The sequence below is a fragment of the Taudactylus pleione genome, unplaced genomic scaffold (assembly GCF_031769625.1).
Source record: "Taudactylus pleione unplaced genomic scaffold, aTauple2 ptg000205l, whole genome shotgun sequence".
In the NCBI taxonomy this organism is placed as follows: Eukaryota; Metazoa; Chordata; class Amphibia; order Anura; family Myobatrachidae; genus Taudactylus; species Taudactylus pleione.
In genome coordinates this window covers 6,518,209-6,539,607 of record NW_028284607.1, presented here as the reverse complement: position 1 = coordinate 6,539,607, position 21,399 = coordinate 6,518,209, and the positions used below count along the sequence as shown (strand labels likewise).

The following is a 21,399-nucleotide window of genomic DNA, read 5'->3' as shown; positions in this document are numbered from 1 at the left end:
AACAGGTCAGACAGGACATTGCTATCTTCTCTGCTTGTGAAGAAAAACCTGGTGCGCACCAGTATGCCCTCACCAACTTGCACATACCCTGTTTACCCAGATGAGTCAGACCGTGTGCTGCCTCAGCCAGGCTGGGGTAATATGCCTTGGGGGCTACTGGCTTACCATGTCCGTCCCTCCAGAGCCTCGAGGACTCTTGCCCACACCCCTTGGACTTCCAAATGGAATTTTCCTGAATTGAACACAAATTTTGCATCTCAATTAATTTCAGCATATCAATAGTTTGAAATGACATAATTGTTTCAGTTGGAGGAAACATTTTTAACCTTGCTGCCCATTTTGCAGCTTCATCAGCTCTGTTGTTGCCCAGTGACACCGGGTCATCCTCACATGTGTGGGCTTTGCATTTAATTACTGCCACTGCTTTGGGCAGTTGGATTGCTTCTAAAAGATGTTTTATGTGTCGGGAATGTGCAACTGGTGTGCCTGCTGCTGTCATAAAATTTCTCAGACGCCATAGAGACCCAAAATCGTGCACCACCCCGAACGCGTACCTCGAGTCAGTGTAAATGTTAGCAGATTTGCCTGCTGCCAGTTCACTTGCATTAGTCAGTGCTACTGACTCTGCCACCTGGGCTGAGTGAGGAGGACCGAGAGGTTTAGCTTCTATGATGTCTGTGTCATTTACAACAGCATAACCTGTACATAATTCACCTGTGTCTGTTTGTCTATGACAACTTCCATCCGTATAAAAAGTTACATCCACATTCTCTAAAGGTGTGTTATGTATGTCAGGTCTAGCAGTAAAGGCCTGATTCAGATATGTCATACAATCGTGCGTATCATGTCTGCCGAACTCACCTCCCGCCAGCAACTCCTCTCCTTCCACCCTTTGTACATCATGTTGTACATATGGTAGGTATGTTGCTGGATTCAGCGTACTGCAACGTTTAACTGTAATATTTGCAGGAGCGATTAGAGCTAGTTCCCATTTGGTGAACCTAGCCGAGGAGACGTGTCTGGTTTGAGCTGAGTTCAACAGAGCAGATACAGCATGGGGAGTGTAGACAATCATATCATGGCCCAATACTGCGTCCTCACTTTTACTCACCAATGAAGCGGTAGCTGCTACACTTCTCAAACAGGTGGGGAGTGATCTAGCTACCGTGTCCAATTGGGCACTGTAGTATGCTACGGTCCTACTGGCATCACCATGTTTTTGTGTAAGGACACCTGCAGCACAACCATCGGCTTCCGTACAATACAAATCAAAAGGTTTTTCATAATCAGGTATTCCCAATGCAGGAGCTCTTGTCAGACTATCTTTAAGATTGAGGAAAGCCTGTTCTGATTCCTCTGTGTGTATGACATGATCGGGCTTTGAGGAAGAGACTAATTCCTGTAAAGGTAAGGCCAAAATAGAAAAACCTGATATCCACATTCTACAGTATCCACACATTCCGAAGAAGGTACGAATTTGCTGTTGATTCTGCGGCAATGTCATGTTTTGTATGGCCTGGATTCTATCTGTTGTAAGGTGTTGTAACCCCTGGGTTAGTTAGTGTCCCAAATATTTTACTCTGGATTGGCACTGCTGTAGTTTGTCCTTAGCCACCTTGTGTCCTGTTTGTGAGAGATGAAGTAACAAAAGTTTAGTATCATTCAAACATGACATAAACGAGTCAGAACATAGCAATAAATCGTCCACATATTGAATTAGAACAGATCCATTGGCAGGTTGAAAAGATTGTAAACAGTCGTGCAATGCCTGGGAGAAGATACTGGGGCTGTATGAAACTTTGGGGTAATCGTGTCCATGTGTATTGTAAACCTCTGTATGTAAATGTGAATAGATACTGACAGTCAGGGTGGTGAGGCACAGAGAAGAAAGCTGAACAGAGGTCAATGACAGTGAAATGGGCTGCATTTGGTGGGATTTGCATCAAAATGACAGCTGGATTCGGCACTACGGGGAATTGGCTCTCTACTACCTTATTAACACCTCTAAGGTCTTGTACCAGCCTATAACCCCTCCCACCACTCTTCTTCACTGGAAAGATGGGACTGTTGGCTACACTAGCTGTACGAACTAAAATTCCCTGTTGCAATAATCGCTCAATTATTGGAAAAACCCCTAGTTCTACCTCCTGCTTTAGTGGGTACTGGGGAATTTTTGGAGCTTGCCTTCCGCTTTTTAATTTTACCATTACTGGGCTTACGTTTGCCATTAATCCAGTGTCCTGTCCATCTTTAGTCCAAAGGGAATCTGGAATTAGGGACAACATTTCATCTACTTGTGATGGAGTTTCATTTAAAACTGTAGATTGATACATTATCCTTTTAGGAGTTTCTAATATATCCCGCACCTCGTATACCATTCTCTCTGGGATATCTAAAAATACACCATCAGGGGTGCAATATATAACACATCCCATCTTACATAACAAGTCTCTGCCCAGTAGGTTAGTAGGAGCCGCAGCAGCCAGGAGAAAAGAATGCCTGGTATGCAACGGCCCAATATTAACCTCTGTGGACTTTGTTAAAGGATAATGTTCCACTTTACCTGTTACACCCATTGTTGGCACTGTCTCGTTGGTCACTTGTAAATTAACGGGAGATTTTATCACTGACCTGGTCGCCCCTGTGTCTACAAGAAAAGGATATTCAGTACCAGCTACATCAACCATCATGACCGGTTCTTCCCTAGTAGTTCCCGTTAACCTGACCATCTGTAGACTACAGGTATAACCTCACCCTTAGCGTTGGCTACCATTCTCCAATAAAGCATTTACGGCTTCAATTGGAGCTGGTGCCTGCTGGACATTTGCTGGCCTCTGTACATATACCTTATGGGGATATCTAGGTCTTCCCTGATGTGGGATCCCTATTCCTTTTACTGTACAGTTTCTACTTAAGTGTCCTGTTTGTTTACAGTTAAAACATGTTCGTGTTTCGGGTGAAGATATGTGATGTGAGGTTTGCGAAGAGGGTAGAGGTGGTGGATATGGGTAAGGATAGGGAGGGTAAGGGTATTGTGGGGGATTAGAAGTTGGTGGATATCCTGGGACCTGTGATTGCATTGGGTTAGTGGGATAGAGTTGTGTTTGTTGTTGAGTGGGGTTAGTGAGAAAACATACTTGCTCAGAAGTGAGTGTGTGTGCAAGTGTGTCTGTTGGCTGTGCTGTTACCGTCATTCCCTCCAGAGCTTGTATACTAACAGCCATTAGTTTTTCGCTCTGGGCTTCTCTCTTTTTGGAAATGTATTTATCATGTTCAGTGGCGGTTTCTATGAGGGTATCTATTGTAAGTCCCCGCCAGCCAGGCTGTGAGGTTTGAACCCGAGTTTTTAAACTCTCTTTCAGACCGTCCACATGTACCGTAACTATCATTCCCCTGTGGTGAGTGCTATCTTTAATATCCTCTATCCCAGTGTACTGGGTGATAGCCTGCAGAGCCCGATCGCAATAATCTTCTGCAGTCTCACTCTCTTTCTGCTTAATGGTGAAAATTTTATTCCAGTTAACTACTACTGGAAAATATATACCCAATTAAGTTACAATGCGGGAAATGTTACCTTGGTTTACTTGGTCTGTTAAGGGAACGCCACCATCCAATACACAATCTGTGATAAATTTTGTCACATCGGTATTGCATGGCAGACAGGCCCTTAACACCACACGCCAATCTTTATTAGTGGGTTCATGTCAACTACCCAAATTTCTCAAAAATCTTTGACATTTGGCTAATTCCTTTTTGGGATCGGGGAAATCATTTATAACGGAATTTAGTTCTGCTCTTGTCCAAGGACAATGCATTACTACTTCCCTCGTGGGCACTATACCATTTCCGTCTGCATTTCCATTTGGAACAGTTATTGTCCGAATGGGATGCAGACCGGTAGCACTGCTACCTTTGACCTGGTTACCTGGCTGGGGGTTAAGTCTGCTGCTGCTGCGTATGGTATGAACAACTTCCTCTACGGGTGTAGAGGACACTAACACTTCCCTTGCTGTTACCGATGGAGATGGCGGCACCACTCGTGATTGTGGTGATGCAGCATCTATCATCTGCACAGCATGGGAAATGGCAGACATTACAATAGGCTCATCATCCGCATCATGAACATTTTCTTTATAGTTGCTTAAGAGAGGGTACAAGTTGCTTGTTACATCTTTATGGGTATTTTTGTAACTGTACTTGCACCTCCATCCACATAAGGTGGGGGAGGTGAGCGTGAACTGCTGGCAATACTCTCCACAACGCTACCTTGCCTCACATGCGAGCCAATTTGCGGCTCACCCGTATTGCAATTCAGCGTCGCGGATGCATGTTCTGGTAATGCGCTCACGACGCAAGTTTGCGTCGCTTGCACATTTTTAAGCCACGCATCCCCCTCATGCTGCCACAGTTTTAAACATTCAAAATATTTAACCTTTTTCTCTCGGGAGCGCATCAAACTGATGTGATCCCGGACATTGTCTAACACATTTTTATCGAAACTACCAATTCTGGGAAACGGTCTAACACTCTTCCTCATCATATTAAACCATAAATCACAATACCTTATTGCATAAGTACCATACTTGGTATGCATGAAACGATGGGCCGATCCAATCAGCGCCTACATTAGCATCACATCATTGCCTAACATCTCTACTATTTGCGTGGCTCCCATTCTGAGACAACTCCTACGCTTTTTAATAAAGATTTAAACCAGTGAAAGACAATCAAGACACTTTCACTTACCTGTGGACGATTTAAGTCGGCGGCGCCCACACACCTGGATAAGATTTAGTAAGGCAACTTCCACACCTGGATAAGATTTGAAAAAGACAACTTCCACACCCGGATAAGATTTAGTAAGGCAACTTCCACAACTATGAGAGTTTATATGTCGTCTACTCTCACGCACCTCTCTACAACAAAGACAACATGTACACCTGCTACTGTGTATAGAACGGTAAAGCTGCTTACCGAGTGGCTAGAGTAACCCTTGCACCTAGCCCTTATGGATCATACGATACCCTTAACTTTGTTCAACAAATACTCACTGTTACACACTTTTTTCCTGCGCAGAAAAATACACGTTATCCCAGATATTGGTAATTGAAAAAAATGGAAACCTCAATGGCTTTGTTCAAACACGTGGCAGCACAACCAGAAGTACGTATACGCTATTGTGCGACCAGTCGCATATACAATAATGCGACTACCCCACAACCGTATAATGGCTTTTTTTCTGCATACGCAAAAGTGAGTTTTTGCTATGCGCAAACTTGCGTCTTAGCCGCGTACCCAGTACTGCGACACCCCTTTAAATGTAAGGTTCTATCAACAAAGGAAAACAAACTTTTTCCTCTCTTGTCCCTGGATTCTAGTCAGCTTTCTTGATTCACACGGAGACGGATAGCGATCTTTCAGCACAAAGCGGTTGCAGGCAAACCCTGCATGTGGCCACTCCACCCTTTGCTGAAATATCGATAGACGTATGTACCGTGTGAGCAGGTAAGTGACTTCACTACGAGCCCCCAACTAACGATACTGGATCAGAACCTCTATACACACCTTCCTATACCTTCTAATGTCCTGCCTATACCTTCTAATGTCCTGCCTATACCTTCTAAGGATGACGCTAATTCGCGTACGCAGTCATACCATAAATAAAGACTTAGACGTGGAATCTGTGGTTCCAAAGCACAAGTGATATTCAGGTAAAAGGTCAGACAGTTACACGCAATTGATCAAGACAAAATTTAGGCGCAAAAGGAAATTATACAGACCGCAAGTACAGTATACATACGCAGGCGCTTCCGGACCCAGAGATAGGCATCAGCAAGAGACCCTTCAGCACGAAGACTCAGAACCAGCGTTCGTGCACTCATATTTATACCCCCCAGGACAATAGGGAAGTCTGTTGCTGATATCATTGGTTCCCAGGGGTGAAGCATCTGTTACAGCACATTTAACAGGCTGGTTCAAACAGGCTCTCCCTGCCTCTAACAACTGGGGGTCTTCCTCTTCACGCCTCCTGCAGCATCCTAACAGTTTCTAAAATATACATTTTGTTGCTTGTAGGCTCTGCGATCCATAACTCGGGAATGCATGATGCGATCTCCCCACCGATAACACCGGAATACTGTAAAAAGGATACACATCAGTACAACTCCAAACATGACTTGTTTAGCATGTATAATACCTTAGTTATCAAATATCTTTATTTCTCAGCATTTAAACTAACTGAACCAACTTAAGTCATACACTTTAAAGCTTATCAAACCTTATGTGTGGATATGTAATGTGTGGGTATTGAGGGTTTGATATAAGGACGCTAGTTAACTCGGAGGGCAGATGCGTGCGCATAAAGCTAATAAAACAGCGGTTTCATACAAAGTCCTATGCATTCGCTAATATGCGACTAATTAACAGCACTATTTATGTATTAATGTGCGTATGGGAAATGATGAAAAATGCAATCGCATGGTGCTATTAGTATTATCGCCACATGTACTAAAATGTGAGTTTATCTAAAATGGCGCTTAGGCGGCCATTCGCAAAATGGTGTCTTGCGATCTCATTTTCAAGATTACATTTTAAACTGAACTTGCCTTCAGCTTCGACAACATACTGTATATTGTGGATGTATAGACTCTGACAGTAAAAATAAATATTTTGGAAGCTACACTTGGTGCAAAACAGTGTGAACTGATAAACATAACAAATTTACATGTAAGCCAATAATATATTAGAATAATAACACACTTTCCTTTTAAGTTGTTTCTTGTGTTGATCAAATGAGGGACCCACTGTATAGTTTTCTAATATAGAAATTTTGAACTCACAATGGTGTTTTACCATGAATAATAAAAAACAAACAAACAAGAAAGTCCTTAATATAACATTTTGTGACAAGTTTATAGTATTTTCTTCTATTCCTTAGAACCACTTCAACGAAAATGTGGAACATGTAAACAAGTTATGGAGCATACACACGGTCAGATTTGTCAGATGAACGATTGAACGATTTTTGACTGCATTAAAATGAATGGAATCGTCCAAGTCTGACTGCAAACACATCAGATGTCAGATATCGTTATCTGACAAACGGGAACGCGCATCGTTGATCGTCCATCGTTCGGGCATGTCAGATATGTCAGATTTTCCTTCAGCTATGAACGACTGAACGATTTTTAAATCGTTATCGTTCATATCTGAATGAAAAATCTGACCGTGTGTATGCACCAATAGTTGTGGGTTATCAACCCCTAATGGTAATTTGCTTACTTTCAATAAGCTTAGAAAAGCTCATCTGGAGTGTCTTTATTCAGGCAACATCCAAACTCTGCTCTATTGAGGCCCATACATTAGCAATCAGAAAAAAAGATACAATGCTACTGCGTTTTGTTCCCTGTTTTCACGAATCTCCAAAACATCAATGTGCACCCACACATTACAGATAGTTTTCAGTGATTTGCACATAATTTTCAGTAAATTACAGATGTACAAAGTGAAAGGCTCACCGTATTACTAGTAACGATCAGCAAATTGGCTGATCATACATTAGCAATCTACAACCATGATTGGTTGGTGAAGTCCAGCATGTTGCACAACCTGATTTACCAATTTCTGATTTTAATCAGTGAACTTTGTACATTGCAGATATTTTTACACAATCATCTACAAAATGGGGAATTATCTTAATTGATTGCTGATGTATGGGCCCTATTAGTCATCCCACAGAACAGCATAGTAAGTCCATGGATAAAAGGAGGAATAGAATATATTGTATTACCCTTATAAAAATGTATTTAAACAAATAGTGCAGTACATCTAAAGCATTACAGGTGGCCTTGTACTGGAAGAAGTCCTATACAAGTGCTGTATAAAAGTGGGGTGGCTCCAGGTCCTCCCATCTTCTCTGCTACAAAGTACTGGAAAATGGGTTTGCTCATTAGAGAAGCTTTAAAACTGGCCTTCCTTTGAGATAGTTGTATATCTGGAGCATGGGTTCGAATATACTCTGCAAATGGCCAGAAAAAGAGGACTTTCATGTGAAACTCGACAGTCTATTCTTGTTCTTAGAAATGAAGGCTATACTATGTGAGAAACTGCCAAGAAACTGAACATTTCCTACAACGGTGTGTACTACCTTCAGAGAACAGCACAAACAGGCTCTAACCAGAGTATAAAGAGAAGTGTGAGGCCCCGATGCACAACTGTGCAAGAAGACAAGTACATTAGAGTCTCTAGTTTGAGAAATAGACGCCTCACAGGTCCTCAACTGGCAGCTTCATTAAATGGTACCCGCAAAACGCCATTGTCAACATCTCCAGTGAAGAGGCGACTCTGAGATGCTGGCCTTCTAGGCAGAGTGGCAAAGAAAATCCATATCTGACACTGGCCAATAAAAGGAAAAGATTAATATGGGCAAAAGAACACAGACTTTGGATAGAGGAAGATTGGAAAAAAGTGTTATGGACAGACGAATCGAAGTTTGAGGTGTTTGGATCACACAGAAGAACATTTGTGAGAAGCAGAACAAGTGAAAAGATGCTGGAAGAGTGCCTGACGCCATCTGTCAAGCATGGTGGAGGTAATGTGATGGTCTGGGGCTGCTTTGGTGCTGGTAAAGTGGGAGATTTGTTCAAGGTAAAAGGGATTTTGAATAAGGAAGGCTATCACTCCATTTGGCAACGCCATGCCATATCCTGTGGACAGCGCTTGATTGGAGCCAATTTCCACCTCTAACAGGACAATAACCCAAAGCACACCTCCAAATTATGCAAGAACTATTTAGGGAAGAAACGGGCAGCTGGTATTCTGTCTGTAATGGAGTGGCCAGCGCAGTCACCACATCTCAACTCCATTGAGCTGTTGTATTAGCAGCTTGACCGTATGGTACTCCAGAAGTGCCCATCAAGTCAATCCGACTTGTGGAAGGTGCTTCAGGAAGCGTGGGGTGAAATTTATTCAGATTACCTCAACACATTAACAGCCAGAATGCCAAAGGTCTGCAATGCTGTAATTGCTGCAAAAGGAGCATTCTCTGATGACAGCAAAGTTGAAGGACAAAATTATTATTTAAAATAAAATCATTATTTCTAACCTTGCCAATGTCTTGACTCTATGTTCTATTCATTTTGCAACTCATTTGATAAATAAAAGTCAGTTTTCATGTAAAATACGAAATTGTCTGGGTGATCCCAAACTCGAGAACGGTAATGTAAGTATAAATCTCCAATACCCACACAGTTCCAAATACAAACTGTTTCTAGTATTAAATTCTTCCTTGGGGTGATGTAAACTGGTGAGAGATGTCGGCTCATATGGGTGGATGGTTTAATTCTTCAAGTTACTAGTTCAGAAGACCCAAAGTGACGGGTGCAGACGGCAGACGTGGCCGTTGTAAGTTCCACGTTCCAGTATTGCATAGTAGCATGACTTATGGTCATTCAAGGAGCTTACAGTTGAAAGACCGGAAATAGCTTATGCAGACCTGAAGTGAGTGTCCTTGTTGGGAACTCCAGATACAAAGAATACATTAGTACATGACTTAAGTAAAAGAACAAATAAAATATAATATAATTATGACACTTACTGGTAATACATTGGCAGGTGCAAGCCAACACAGAAGCAGCTGCGTTTTACGGCATCCTGATTTTGCTCAAAACTGCTGGGGCTGTAAACAAAAATGAGCAAATTCTGGCTGGGAGCAGGCCACGAGGGGTGCGAGATACGGTGCCGATGTTGCAATGGCAACTCGCAACATTCAAAGCTGATTGGATTGACCCCTTATTCCACTTGAAAAACTATTTCAGGGGACTTAAAGAAACGTGTAGAGTATGTAAAATATTTACATTTTAAGAAGCGTTGTGTGTAAGTTCCTTCGAACAACTTTTCTGAGGAAGCGTTTAATACTTGAAATGCGTTGGTATATTTGGAACTTTGTGAAATATTTGAGACATTTACTTTTCTGTTTGTTCTACAGTCTGCTATTCCACAGGCTCTCAAACTGTGTCCTCAGGACCCCAAACAGTGCATGTTTTGCAGGTTTCCTCACATAATTACTAGTGAAATAGTTAGCTGCATCTGTGGATCTTTTACAACGTGTCAGTGAGTAATGAATACACCTGTGCACCTTTTTTATAAAGGTAATACATTATCTTTTGTTATACCTTTCATACATGCACTTAGAGGCTGATTCAGAGGTGTAGGCACTACCGATGTCGGACACAGTGGAACAATTTTTTTGCTACTCGTTTAGTCGCATCACACATCCATTACGATTGTGTCTGTACAGAGCCGACGTTGCAGTTTCAGGCATGCAGGAAGAAGTGTATTGAAAATGTAGCAGGCGTTCCTGGGAGGTAACAGGGAGGTGGCTTAGTGCACGCACAGAGACTGTGCATCTTATGGGCATGTTATTGGAGTGTCACGGGCGTGCCTTTGAAAGTGGTTGCATACACAGACGCTCAAGCACTCATGAGAGGCCATACTTGTACCGCAAAACTACACCTACCATAGGGTTGGTGCAAGTTTCCATGGAGCGACCAATGATGGTTGTCTAAAGATGCACCAATCGGCATTACTCCATGTATGGTTGCTGAAAGTGGGCACTTGGAAGCATATACACAAGGGATGGGACAGTCACAGACGGGCAACCACCAATAGACACAGCTGCTGTTGCCACATCTGCGTCCACCTCTGCATTAGCCCCTAAGAGTGGAGTTTGGATGTTTCCTAAATAAAGATACACCAGATGAGCTTTTCTGAACTTCTTGAAAGTAAGAAAGTAAGCACATTACTATTAGGGGTAGATACAACCTCCCCTACCTCATTTGCATGTTCCATACCTTGGTGAGGTGGTTCTAAGGAAATAGAAGAAAATGCTATAAACTTGTTACAAAATTTTATATTAAGGACTTACTTAAGTTTTTTTAATTATTAATTTTAATGGTATAACACTATTAATGAGATTTTAATTTCTTATCAGGAAACATACAGTGGATCAACACAAGAAATATCATAAAGTGTTTTATCTTTTTTATTTATTTTTATCTGCTGCCCGTGGCTTCGCCCATAATGAAAGCGCTTCTGCCAACATTTTGTTTTATTTGAGGTGTTCTAGTTGTATTGCTTTGCATAGAGGCCGTGTCGCGGGAGTGGCCCACTTGACCAGCAGCGCTATACAGACTGGTGGCAGCAGCGCCACCACTCACACCAATGTCACTGTGTGCCCTGTGCACAGACTGCTTTATAGCCTATCCTATTCAAGTGAACGCGGGCCCAAACCACCTCTCCCCTCCCCCCCCCTTACCGCCTGCTCGCATTGTGCCACCCCTATCACTTGCATTGATGTTATCAATACATCTTGTTTTTGTTATTGCTCAGCTTTAATTTGATGAATCGAGATGAAACAAAGTGCAGTTTATTTCTTATTATATTGTATTGTATGTAAATTAGTTCTGTTTATCAGATCAAACTTTCTTTGGTTTAGGTTCAAGTGGAGCTTCCAAAAATGTATTTCTAGTGTTTATGTTTACATTCATAAGAACATTTAATAAACTCATTACTGTGATTGCCTTTTTTCTAGTAATTGTAGATTTGTAAATTAACACTGTTTTTTGTGTATTTGTATCTTAATGACTAAAACATTGAATTATGAAAGGGAAATAAAAACTTATGTAAATAAATATTGTATGAAAAAAAAGAGAATTTGTTAGAAAAATATACTTGAATATTTATTGACATTTCATATAGTATATTGGGTCTGATTCATTACAGATCGCATCTGCAATAACGTATGCATATTGGCTGATGGTGCATACTGTGCATGAGTGAGTGACAGGCTGTGAACGTTTGGGGGGTGGTGACGGGTGTAGTAGGAGAAACGCAAGCGTGCCTGTCCGTTTGAACGCCGTTGCATGGGTGTGCATAAATCAGCCACTGTGACTGTGAGTACTCACTGCGTGCGACGAGGTTAGCAATTTCTGAGTAAGGTCTGACCTGTTGTAATTGTGTTTGAGGGGCCGATGTTACTCAATGTTCCCACTAATACGCAGGACTGCAAGGTATTACGGATGTGAGATAGCGGCAGTGGGTGTCTCTATGCTGGCTGTGCGGTGGCATTGCAATAGCACTCATTAGCATATATTTGCAGTTGGTCTGCGTATGTAATTGCAGCTGCGATCACAAGAGCGATCTGTAGTGAATCAGTCCCATTGTTTAAAGTTAAGTTTCATTTAGTATATTGTGTAAAGTTAAGTTGATGAATACATTACCCATAATATTCTTACTGCAGATATTGAATTGTAGCTTTGTGACAAATATCCTTTACTTCTAGAGACACACTTTATTCTATTTCTTGAGACTGTTGATTGAGCAAGGGTTTCAGAAAATCATACAGTAATGCACTGTGCAGTTTAATATGCCTGCTGTCCTCCATAAATTATTTCTGTCTCAACATCCATTAAGTTCACAGTGCCACTTTTTCTTTTCAGATGATGAGCTCGTGATAAATCCTAAGGTTTTCCCATATATCAAACTGGGAGATATTGTAGAGATTGCTCATCCCAATGATGAGTACAGGTAAGAAGAGACATGTGACTATATAATGTTCAATTGCTGACAATACTGGAAGCCTAGCCTCCACAGTGACTGTAGCATTGGACTCTATTGTTTTAAAAAGTGGATGTCCTAGGATACAATAGAGAGGACATCCACTTGTTAAGACAGTAGAAAACCTGCACCTTACAGATACCTAAAAAAATAATTCTAGACATAACTTACAATAAGTATTGTGTCAATACTTTCACTTCTATATCGGGACCCCTCAGCGTTACTGCTCATGCGCGGTCTGCTGATTACTTCTGCCAGTAATATCTGGCCAAAGCGGTTAACACCATCTGTAGATGGCGTTAGCTGCTGGGGCCAAGCTCCGGAATGTTTCACATTCTGGAGCTTGGAAAATCCAAAAGGCTAGCAGCTCCCTTAGAAACCCATAGGGGCTTCTTATGCTGTTGGAAATGGAGCAATATTTGGTGTGGTTCCTCCATGGTAATATGTGCGGGTACCCTCTGAAAACTGGCATTTTTGGGGTATATGCCGCAAATAATATTTGATAAATAGGCCCCTAGCTGTGATCTATCCTTCTTGACCTTCTACATGAATTTTGGCTGGATAGAGTGACTTTGTTTTCAGATGGCTTGATCATGTTCTGTTTCTCCCCAGTCCTCTCTTACTGCAGGTGAAGTCTCTGAAAGATGATTTGCAGAAAGGTACAATCTTCAGGTCACTTTCCCTTTCTTTATATTTGTATCTTCCTTTCTACACTGACCATTCACTCTGTTTGCAGAGACCGTTAGCGTTGATCAGACAGTAGCTCAGGTTTTTCGACTCCGGGCTTACCAAGATGTTTATGTCAATGTAGTTGACCCAAAGGTAAATTCATTATCTCTGTAAAAGAAATCTTTTTTTTCTGATTACCCATGTATTTCTTGCAGAAACCAGTCTGTTCTTTCTGGTTAATGTCTTAAGGTGAAACTCTTTTTTCTTTAGGGATTCATCTAGCTGCCCAGGCACAGCTATGGCAAATTCCTAAAGAAAGGTGAAGACTGTGCCTGTTGACTGCTGTTTTACATATAAATGTTTACTAATGTCATCCCAAATTATACCACACCAACTTTTTTTCTTTTTTAACTTCACTGCTTACCCTATTTTACCTCAGTGTCCTCTGTGCAAAGTGATGGGCTCATCTCTGCCTAATTTTGGAATATTTTTTTCACAATATTTCCAAACTTACTGTACTACCAGAAATTGTTACACATAACTGAGCTATGTAACTGGGGGCAGTGACACCTGCAGGTTCTTTAAGGGAAAAATCTATAGAAGAAAAAACATCAATAGTGCCTCATTTTGGGACATATTCATCATTAGGGGCCAAATGACCCCTTATTATTAATTATCCAACTTGCCGCAGTTGGCAGCGGTGAATTCTTAACTGCTGGAGCAATTCAGTATTGCTCCGGTGCAGAGACGGCTGTTCTGAAAAGCAGATATCCCTGCAAACCCTAACACTGCTACAAAAGTACCATTGAAGATCCAACCGCCTATGACCTGCATTAACGCATGCGCAGAAACACAGGTGACAGAGGGATCTGATTGGATCTCTCTTCGCAACCAGTGATCTCCTTCTCATCAGAAGGAGCAGAGCTCTGGGAACCAACTGCATCTGAAGATATATTATTATAATAATGAATAAGTTTGTTACTAAAACATGCGCAAACTATCACCTCCACATGTGCCCATAAAATTATGATATATAGGTCCCTTAGGGTTAGGAGTAAAATGAGCTAAAATGTGCAATTTCAGATCTCTTGGCAAACTGTGTTATACTGAAGGGTGGATAAAAATAAAAATGTCTGTACAGATTTAGAGGTGGCTGGCAGTGTGTAATTGTTCATTTGGTAATCATAGAGTATATATAAGGATACACCCTACATGCAAAAGAAGGCAGTATTTATCAACCATAGGGGACACAGGCATTACACTGGGTATAGGTGGTGAGCTGGAACTGGGCACCAAACGGTTAACTTTCTTTTCCCAGCAGCCCAGGTACCTACTCCCCTTTCCCTACCCCCAGCCTTTAGGTACAGTTTTTCTTTTGGTGCCTAAGGAGTGGGGACAGTTTTCAGGGATTGCTTTTAAGCACTCTCATTTTATGTTCTTTATTTTCTTTTCTTTTTTTCTTTCAATTAAGCAGGCAGTGAGTCAGCGTCTCATGAGATGCACTTACTGCCGCTCCAATGATCCCTAGCGCCAGTGGTGGGAACACTGTGACTGGGTCAATGACCCCGGTCAGCTCCAGCACACAGAGAAAGAGCCGCAGCCGGACACATTGGGGGGTGCCGCGTTCTGAGCAGCTGTTAAAGCTGGTGCGGGAGGCCGGCAGTGGGGGCCAGGTTGTTTTCGCACCCCAACTAGACCATCAGGGCAACTTTGGCAATGGTTCACTATTATTCAGTGGTGGCCATGTCCCTGGGGGTTAAGCCAGATGGGGGAGGATAGCCTTTCCGATTGGCTCCTCCCCATCCGTTGGTGCTTCCCCTCATGCAGGTTACACACCCCTGGGTAATCTCCTCTTTCCCTCCCTGTAACCTCACTCCAGGTTTTACTTTAGCTCCTTCCTCGCCTGTCGGGGCTTGGTTGTTGAGCATCAATTGCCCATTGTATTCTGTCTTTATGCATTAAATGTTTTCTGTGTGCATTTCTAAAAGAGTATAGGAATTCTTATATAGTCTGTCTCTGTATACTCTAGGTGTTTAGATTTTCTTTTTTTGTCTATAGACTGTCTCTTCCTTCATATCTCTCCTTCCTGCTAGTTAAACTACAGATGAAGGCCAGGTCGCCAGTGTTTTACCTGCTCATAAAAGAAAGGAATGAAATACCAGCGCTAAACCATGCCACTACACTGGGTAATGATTATAAATGGACGGTTTCTTTAAAATGATATAAATGTTTAATACAATAATAAACAAAATTCAACATCTAAAATGGGGGGACATATGCCTTCTCAATTAAATAAATCAATGGAATAGAAAATAGATTGTATAGGACAACCATATGAAACTACTGAGTCTCAATTGTATTCAGTCTAACTCCTTGATATTATTAGGACTCATAGGCAGCACACTGTTACCAGTTTAGGAATGGCAAAGTACATTCAGTCCTTTAGCAGGGTTACCGCAAAGATTTAGGCTGATATAAAGCCTTCGGATGCTGTTTGCTGCTGCCAATAACTGGTATAATTCAGTCCAGAGGCAATCATATAGGCGTTCAACGCGTTTCACTGGAAGTATTTGGGGTTCAGCTTCCTCAGGAGCATATGTGAGTATGTGTCCAAATGGTCTTTTTATACCTGTTGTATGTCCATTAATTAATTGCATCTGTGTACAATTTACATCAAATTAGTGAAACCGTCCATTAAAACACAAAATAATCAATCTTATAGTAAGGCAATCCTACTTAGTCACAAAGTATTTGAGGTACAAAACTAAAACAATATATAACCACAAGTATGTTGCCTTTATTAATATAGTGTTAATGAATCGCTGTTTGCGCGGTCCGTCCACGTGATCACTCCCGATCACGTGACTCGGAAGTATCGCATTCGTTGGAAATGGATAAGGAGACAAAGTCTCATGAGTTAAACAGAGTCATTTGATCGTAGGTCATATGATCGCAGATCACATGACACTCGTATTTACAATGAGGTAAACAATAATAGTATCTTAAGAGTGACATTCATTCTCACTATTGAAGGATATTTGTTATAGGAATTCATCCACTTGATTGCTCCCGATCACAGGACCCAGAGAAGCCATATTAAATATATAGAGAGCAGAGAGACATAATCTAATGTATTATGTAAAGTCATGTGATCAAGATCATATGGTTATAGATGACATAATATTTGTAAACCACAGATTATCACACTGAAATGTAATTAATAATATAATAATTGATTTTATAAAAGCAAAAAAATATATATATACACATGACCTAATCAATAATTCCAAATAAAACATAAATAATAATAATCGATGTAAAAATAAATATATAAAAACCAAAGCAGATAAAGAAAAAAATATAAAAATGTTTTACATGCTCATGGAGATTCACAACACCCTGCAGCAGAACCTCCATGGGTCCAATTGTTCTCTCAGTTGGTGCAAGGTTTGGCACAGGTGTCCACATCACTACAACACATGCTCAACAAGGATCACCTGTCCAAGCGCAAGCCGACCATGGCCCATATTCAATTTGGAGCGAAAAGCCGGAATCAGCGAAAAAGTTTCGCCGATGACGTAATTTCGCCAGGCGGAAAAGTATCGCCGTATTCAATTTGAAAGACTTTCCGCCTAGGCGGAAAGTCAATGCAATGTACCGTAAAAGTTTCGCCTATGAATAGCAGGCGGAAAAAAGTGCAGAATTGGGGTTTTGGGGTGCAACGTTGCGGGAACCCTTGTGCAGCTTTCAGACAGTCCCCCAAAGGTAAACTGCGTAAAATGTTTTTAAAAAAACACTTAAGAACATCCCAAAAAATCACTTTCATTTTGGGGGTGGAAAAAAATGTTGGGGGACAAAGTTAAAAACTAGCGAACTAGACTCCAGGGGGGTACCCAAGTATGCCCCAGGTGTTTTTTTCATTGCAGGTGCTTGTGGCAGGTGGATTTTTCACGATTTCTTAAACTTAACTTTAGCAACTTTAAAATATGCTGGCTCCCATTTTCAAGTACCCCAAATTTGCTGGAATAAGTTATTTTCTGGGAAAAAAACGCCTGAATACTATTCTTCACCACTTATACAAAAACGCTATTTAGCAGCTATTGAGCCCGTTTAAAAACACCAAATACCTTCAGCAAGCCAAATCGGGGGTGTCCATAGCTAACCCCCATGTCAGAGCATCTTTTGGGGGGTGTCAGGCTGATTTCCCAAAATCTGACAGAACTTTCAACTTGTTTCAGTTTCGCCGGGTCCCGTTTTCGCCTACAATCAAATTGAATATGGGGATACGCGGGCACGCGCGCGATACCTTTCCGCATGCAAAACAGGCGGAAAGTCCGGGAGTCGAAAAAGTATCGCGGGTGCGAATCAAATTGAATACAGCTCCATGTGTGATAATTCTACACCCGTTTGGTTATGACTCAGACTCTGAGGTATCACTGTCTCTATTACCTCTGATGTTGAAACCTCCTCTATTCAGGAGGATTCCCCTCCGCAAGTGGTTGCTGAGGCTTGATCAAGTCAGTTAAATATGCACTTTCAATCAAGGACTTTGACCAGACTTCAAAGTCTGATGCCCCAGTATTTAAACATCCTAAGAAGTCATCTGTTAAATATCCTCTTCTGCACAGCTTTTAAGACCTCCTAACAGATGCATGGGCTCACCCCTACAATCTTCATAGTCTCTAAGCACATTGCTGCTTTTATTCGCTCCCAGCAGCGGATAGGGCCAAATACGTCCCCTCTACTGGTAGATTCTCACATCGTCCGAATAGTCAAATCTACTAACCTTCCTATTCCTAACACGACCTCCCTTAAGGACCCGACACATAGGAGGCTAGAGCACAGCCTTTCTTCCATCTAGACACTTAGGTCATGCACTTTTAATTTTTCGCTCCGTTCGTCTTCAAGTTAAGGCCAAGGGTCAGTCCTTCACCAGGTTCCAGGGCTCTTCCACTTAGAGCTCAAAGCCCAGACAAGGACCACAGAATTTGGAAAACTTCAATTGGTGTGAGGCTCGAGGTTTCAACGCCAAGTTCTTTCGTCTATCCTCAGTCTTGTCTTTTCTTCAGACGGATCTGAATCTGGGTCTCTGCCTTTCATCCCTTAAAGTACAGATTTCTGTGCATTCTGTCCTTTTTAAACGCAAGTTGGTGCTTTTGCCTGATGTGAAAACCTTCCTGCTGGGGTTGCTCCATGTGCAGCCTCCTTTTACTCCATCGGTGGCTCCATGGAGCTTGTCCCTAGTCCTGCGGCTCTGCTCCTTTTAAACTCTTGGATAGTGTTCATTTTAGCACCCTGCACCTGTCACAACCTGTGCAGTTCCTCTTTGCTGTCTGTGGTGTCGCTCTCTGCTCTGGTGCTTCTAGCACACTCTGGTCTGTATCTCAGCAGTTTGTTGCATCAGCTGTGTGTGCTAGGAGCACCAGAGCAGAGAGCGACCCTCAGATAGGAAAGAGGAACTGCATGGGTTGTGACAGGTGCAGGGTGCTAGAATTAACACTACTTGCATACGGTTGAGTTTTGCTGGCTTACATGGAAGACTGTCTTCTTCCTCGCAATTGCTTCGGCCTAGGGTGTCAGATTTGAGCGTCTTGTCTTGGCGCTCTCCTTTTCTTGTTTTCCATCCTTACCGAGCCGTCCTTTTGGATGCGTCTAGGTGTGGTGTCCCGGTTCCACCTCACCAGGAAATTGTGGTTCCATCCATTCTGGTTCCTATTGTTTTTCCGGAGCAGACCTTCTTGGACGTTGTGCGGACCCTCCGGATCTATGTAGACAGGACCCATGAATTACGGAAATCTGACTCACTTTTTTTCCTGTATGACTTCAGCAAATAGGGCGGCCACTAAACAGACCTTGACCAGGTGGCTCCAACTGACTATCCGCCATGCCTATTTCCTGGCACACCTTTCCGGCCCCTGCCTTGGTGAGGGCACTTTCTACCAGGGCAGTGTGGACACTTCTTGGGCAGCTCGGCGTGGCGCCTCTGCGGAACAACTTTGTAAAGTAGCAATGTGGTCCTCCGCCCATATGTTCATCATGTTCTATTTTTTCGATACCTTTGCCTCCTTGGATGCAGGATTCAAACGTAGCGTTTGCTGCACAGCGCAGGAGCATCCCCTCCTTTAGGGAGACTGTTTTGGAACGTCCCATGTTAAACCATGTGTCTCCTATGGATAAATGAGAAAAAGTGAATTTTGTCCTTATCTGTAAAATCCTTTTCTCGGATTCCATGGGGGACACAGGGCGCCATCCCCCCGACTCATCTGGCTTGCGGACTTGTATTGTTACCAGTGTCCCCTTTCACCATCACTATGTATATTTGATCTGTGTGTGTGCCGGACTTCCCTGTCTCTTCTCTTGCTCCTTGCCTTGGGTTTGTTAACTAAAATTGGTCCTCCAGGCTGGGGCGGGGTATAGGGGAGAGGAAGCCTGTGCTGCTGGGTAAAGAAATGTAACTGTTTGGAGCCCAGGCTCCAGCTCACCACCTAAACCCATTGTCATCCCATCTCCTTTTATCTACATGATATATGTATGTAACTATTATTTTTACATTTTATTTATAGGGCGCCACAAGTGTTCCGTTGCGCCATACAGACGGGAAAACAATAAGACAATACAGGCTAAAACAGTACAGTACAGAAAGCTCTACAAATCTCGCCACTGATGCAATGTGTGCAATTGAAATATACAATGTCAGCCGAAACCCGTAGCTGTTACTGTGAGCGCAAATGACGGTCTAGTTCCTCTGAAAAAAACAAAAACAGATGATTGGAGTCCAGGGGCAGAGAGCCCTAGGAGTATGTGTGGCAGGTGTGCAAAAGAAGTTTGTGATGAGAACAGGAGGGAGGAAGGCCTTGCTCATGGAGCTTACATTCTATAGGGAAGGGGGAGACAAGTGGAAGACATAATGAGTGAGTCAGTGTAAGAGGAGCTAAGGGCAGAAAGCAGGAGTAAGAGAATTGGATAGTGCAAAGGGGTGAGGTAGATTACGTGGTGACATGGTTAAGTGGTGGACAGATATTCTTTTAAGAACAGCTGGGTTTTCAGCGACTGCTTGTAGCAGTGCAGGCTGGTGGATTGTCTGATTAAACGAGAGAGGATCATTCCAATGGTACGGGGCAGCTTGGGAGAAATCTCGAATTCTGTAGTGAGATGTGGTGACCAGAGGGGAGGATACGCGGCGGTCATTGGCCGACTGGAGAGAGCGGGAAGGAGTGTGTAAGGAGATGAGGTTGGAGGTGTAAGGAACTGGAGTTACAGAGGGTCTTGCACGCGGTAATTAGGAGTATGAACTATGGGCCTAATTCATCACAGATCACAATTGCAACAGCGTACGCAGATCAGCCGATGGTGTGTACTGCGCATGCACCGCAGTGGGCATGCTATGGCCAGTATTGCAATCACACCGATTGCGGGTCTATATTTAAAACGGCACCCAAAGTCAGTGTAAAGCCCGGCGTGCTTAACACTGACTCTAGGTGTCGACCCATCGGGAAGCAGCGGCTTACAGAAGCCGCTGCTTCGTAAATTCTCCCCTATGACTTCAATATGATTTCTGTTTGTATTACTTAGCATGCTACTATGGGCATGGCTTTTTTCTTCAAATGTTCCCGCCACATATAACAAATAGGGGGTCCTAATCCTAAAAGTCTACTCATGCTGCAGCTCTCAACAGTGATGCACTCAGGGCCTGATTCAGAGCCGGACGCTATTTGCGCTCGCTCGTTCAGAAAAAGGGGCCGGATATTTAAATAGAGCGCTCGCTCTTTGCGGTCTGTTGACGCTTCTATGTCTGAGCGAGCGAACGAAATATGCGCTCGCTATTTTGTAAAAACGCCCCCTGGCCGTTCGCATCATACGTCATCTCCGCTATTTATTAGATTAATCGAGTACATCGAAAGGCGTGTGAACTGCTCGCAGTGCTTGTGGTTGGATTTTCCTACCGCAATCATGCGAACAGTTCAGGCTAAGAGACAACTAAGTGACGTGGCCGATGACGCTGCTTTATTAATTATGCACACCCTTAAAACGCCCGTTTTGATCGTTTGGCACGCCTGCGTTCGGATCTCCATTCCCCGTTTTCAAGCACCTTCCCCTGTTACCACCCACAAACGC

At 42.7% G+C, this 21,399-nt stretch overlaps 1 protein-coding gene across 6 annotated transcripts in view; it reads left to right on the top strand.

The window, feature by feature from the left end:
* Window positions 1–21,399, top strand: part of DEPDC5 (DEP domain containing 5, GATOR1 subcomplex subunit) — a 125,709-nt gene that overhangs the window by 11,088 nt on the left and 93,222 nt on the right. For 5 of the 6 annotated variants that reach the window (XR_015879234.1, XM_088477890.1, XM_088477891.1 and 2 more), the window contains exons 3-5: window positions 12,498–12,585; window positions 13,228–13,274; window positions 13,352–13,437. Coding sequence is in view for 4 of the 6 variants with exons in the window: in XM_088477890.1 (XP_088334016.1) it covers window positions 12,498–12,585; window positions 13,228–13,274; window positions 13,352–13,437 (221 nt within the window). In the remaining 2 variants the exon portion in view is untranslated. Of the gene's footprint in view, window positions 1–12,497; window positions 12,586–13,227; window positions 13,275–13,351; window positions 13,438–13,568; window positions 13,604–21,399 lie in introns of those variants that run through there. The other variant, XM_088477893.1, reaches the window with a different exon arrangement.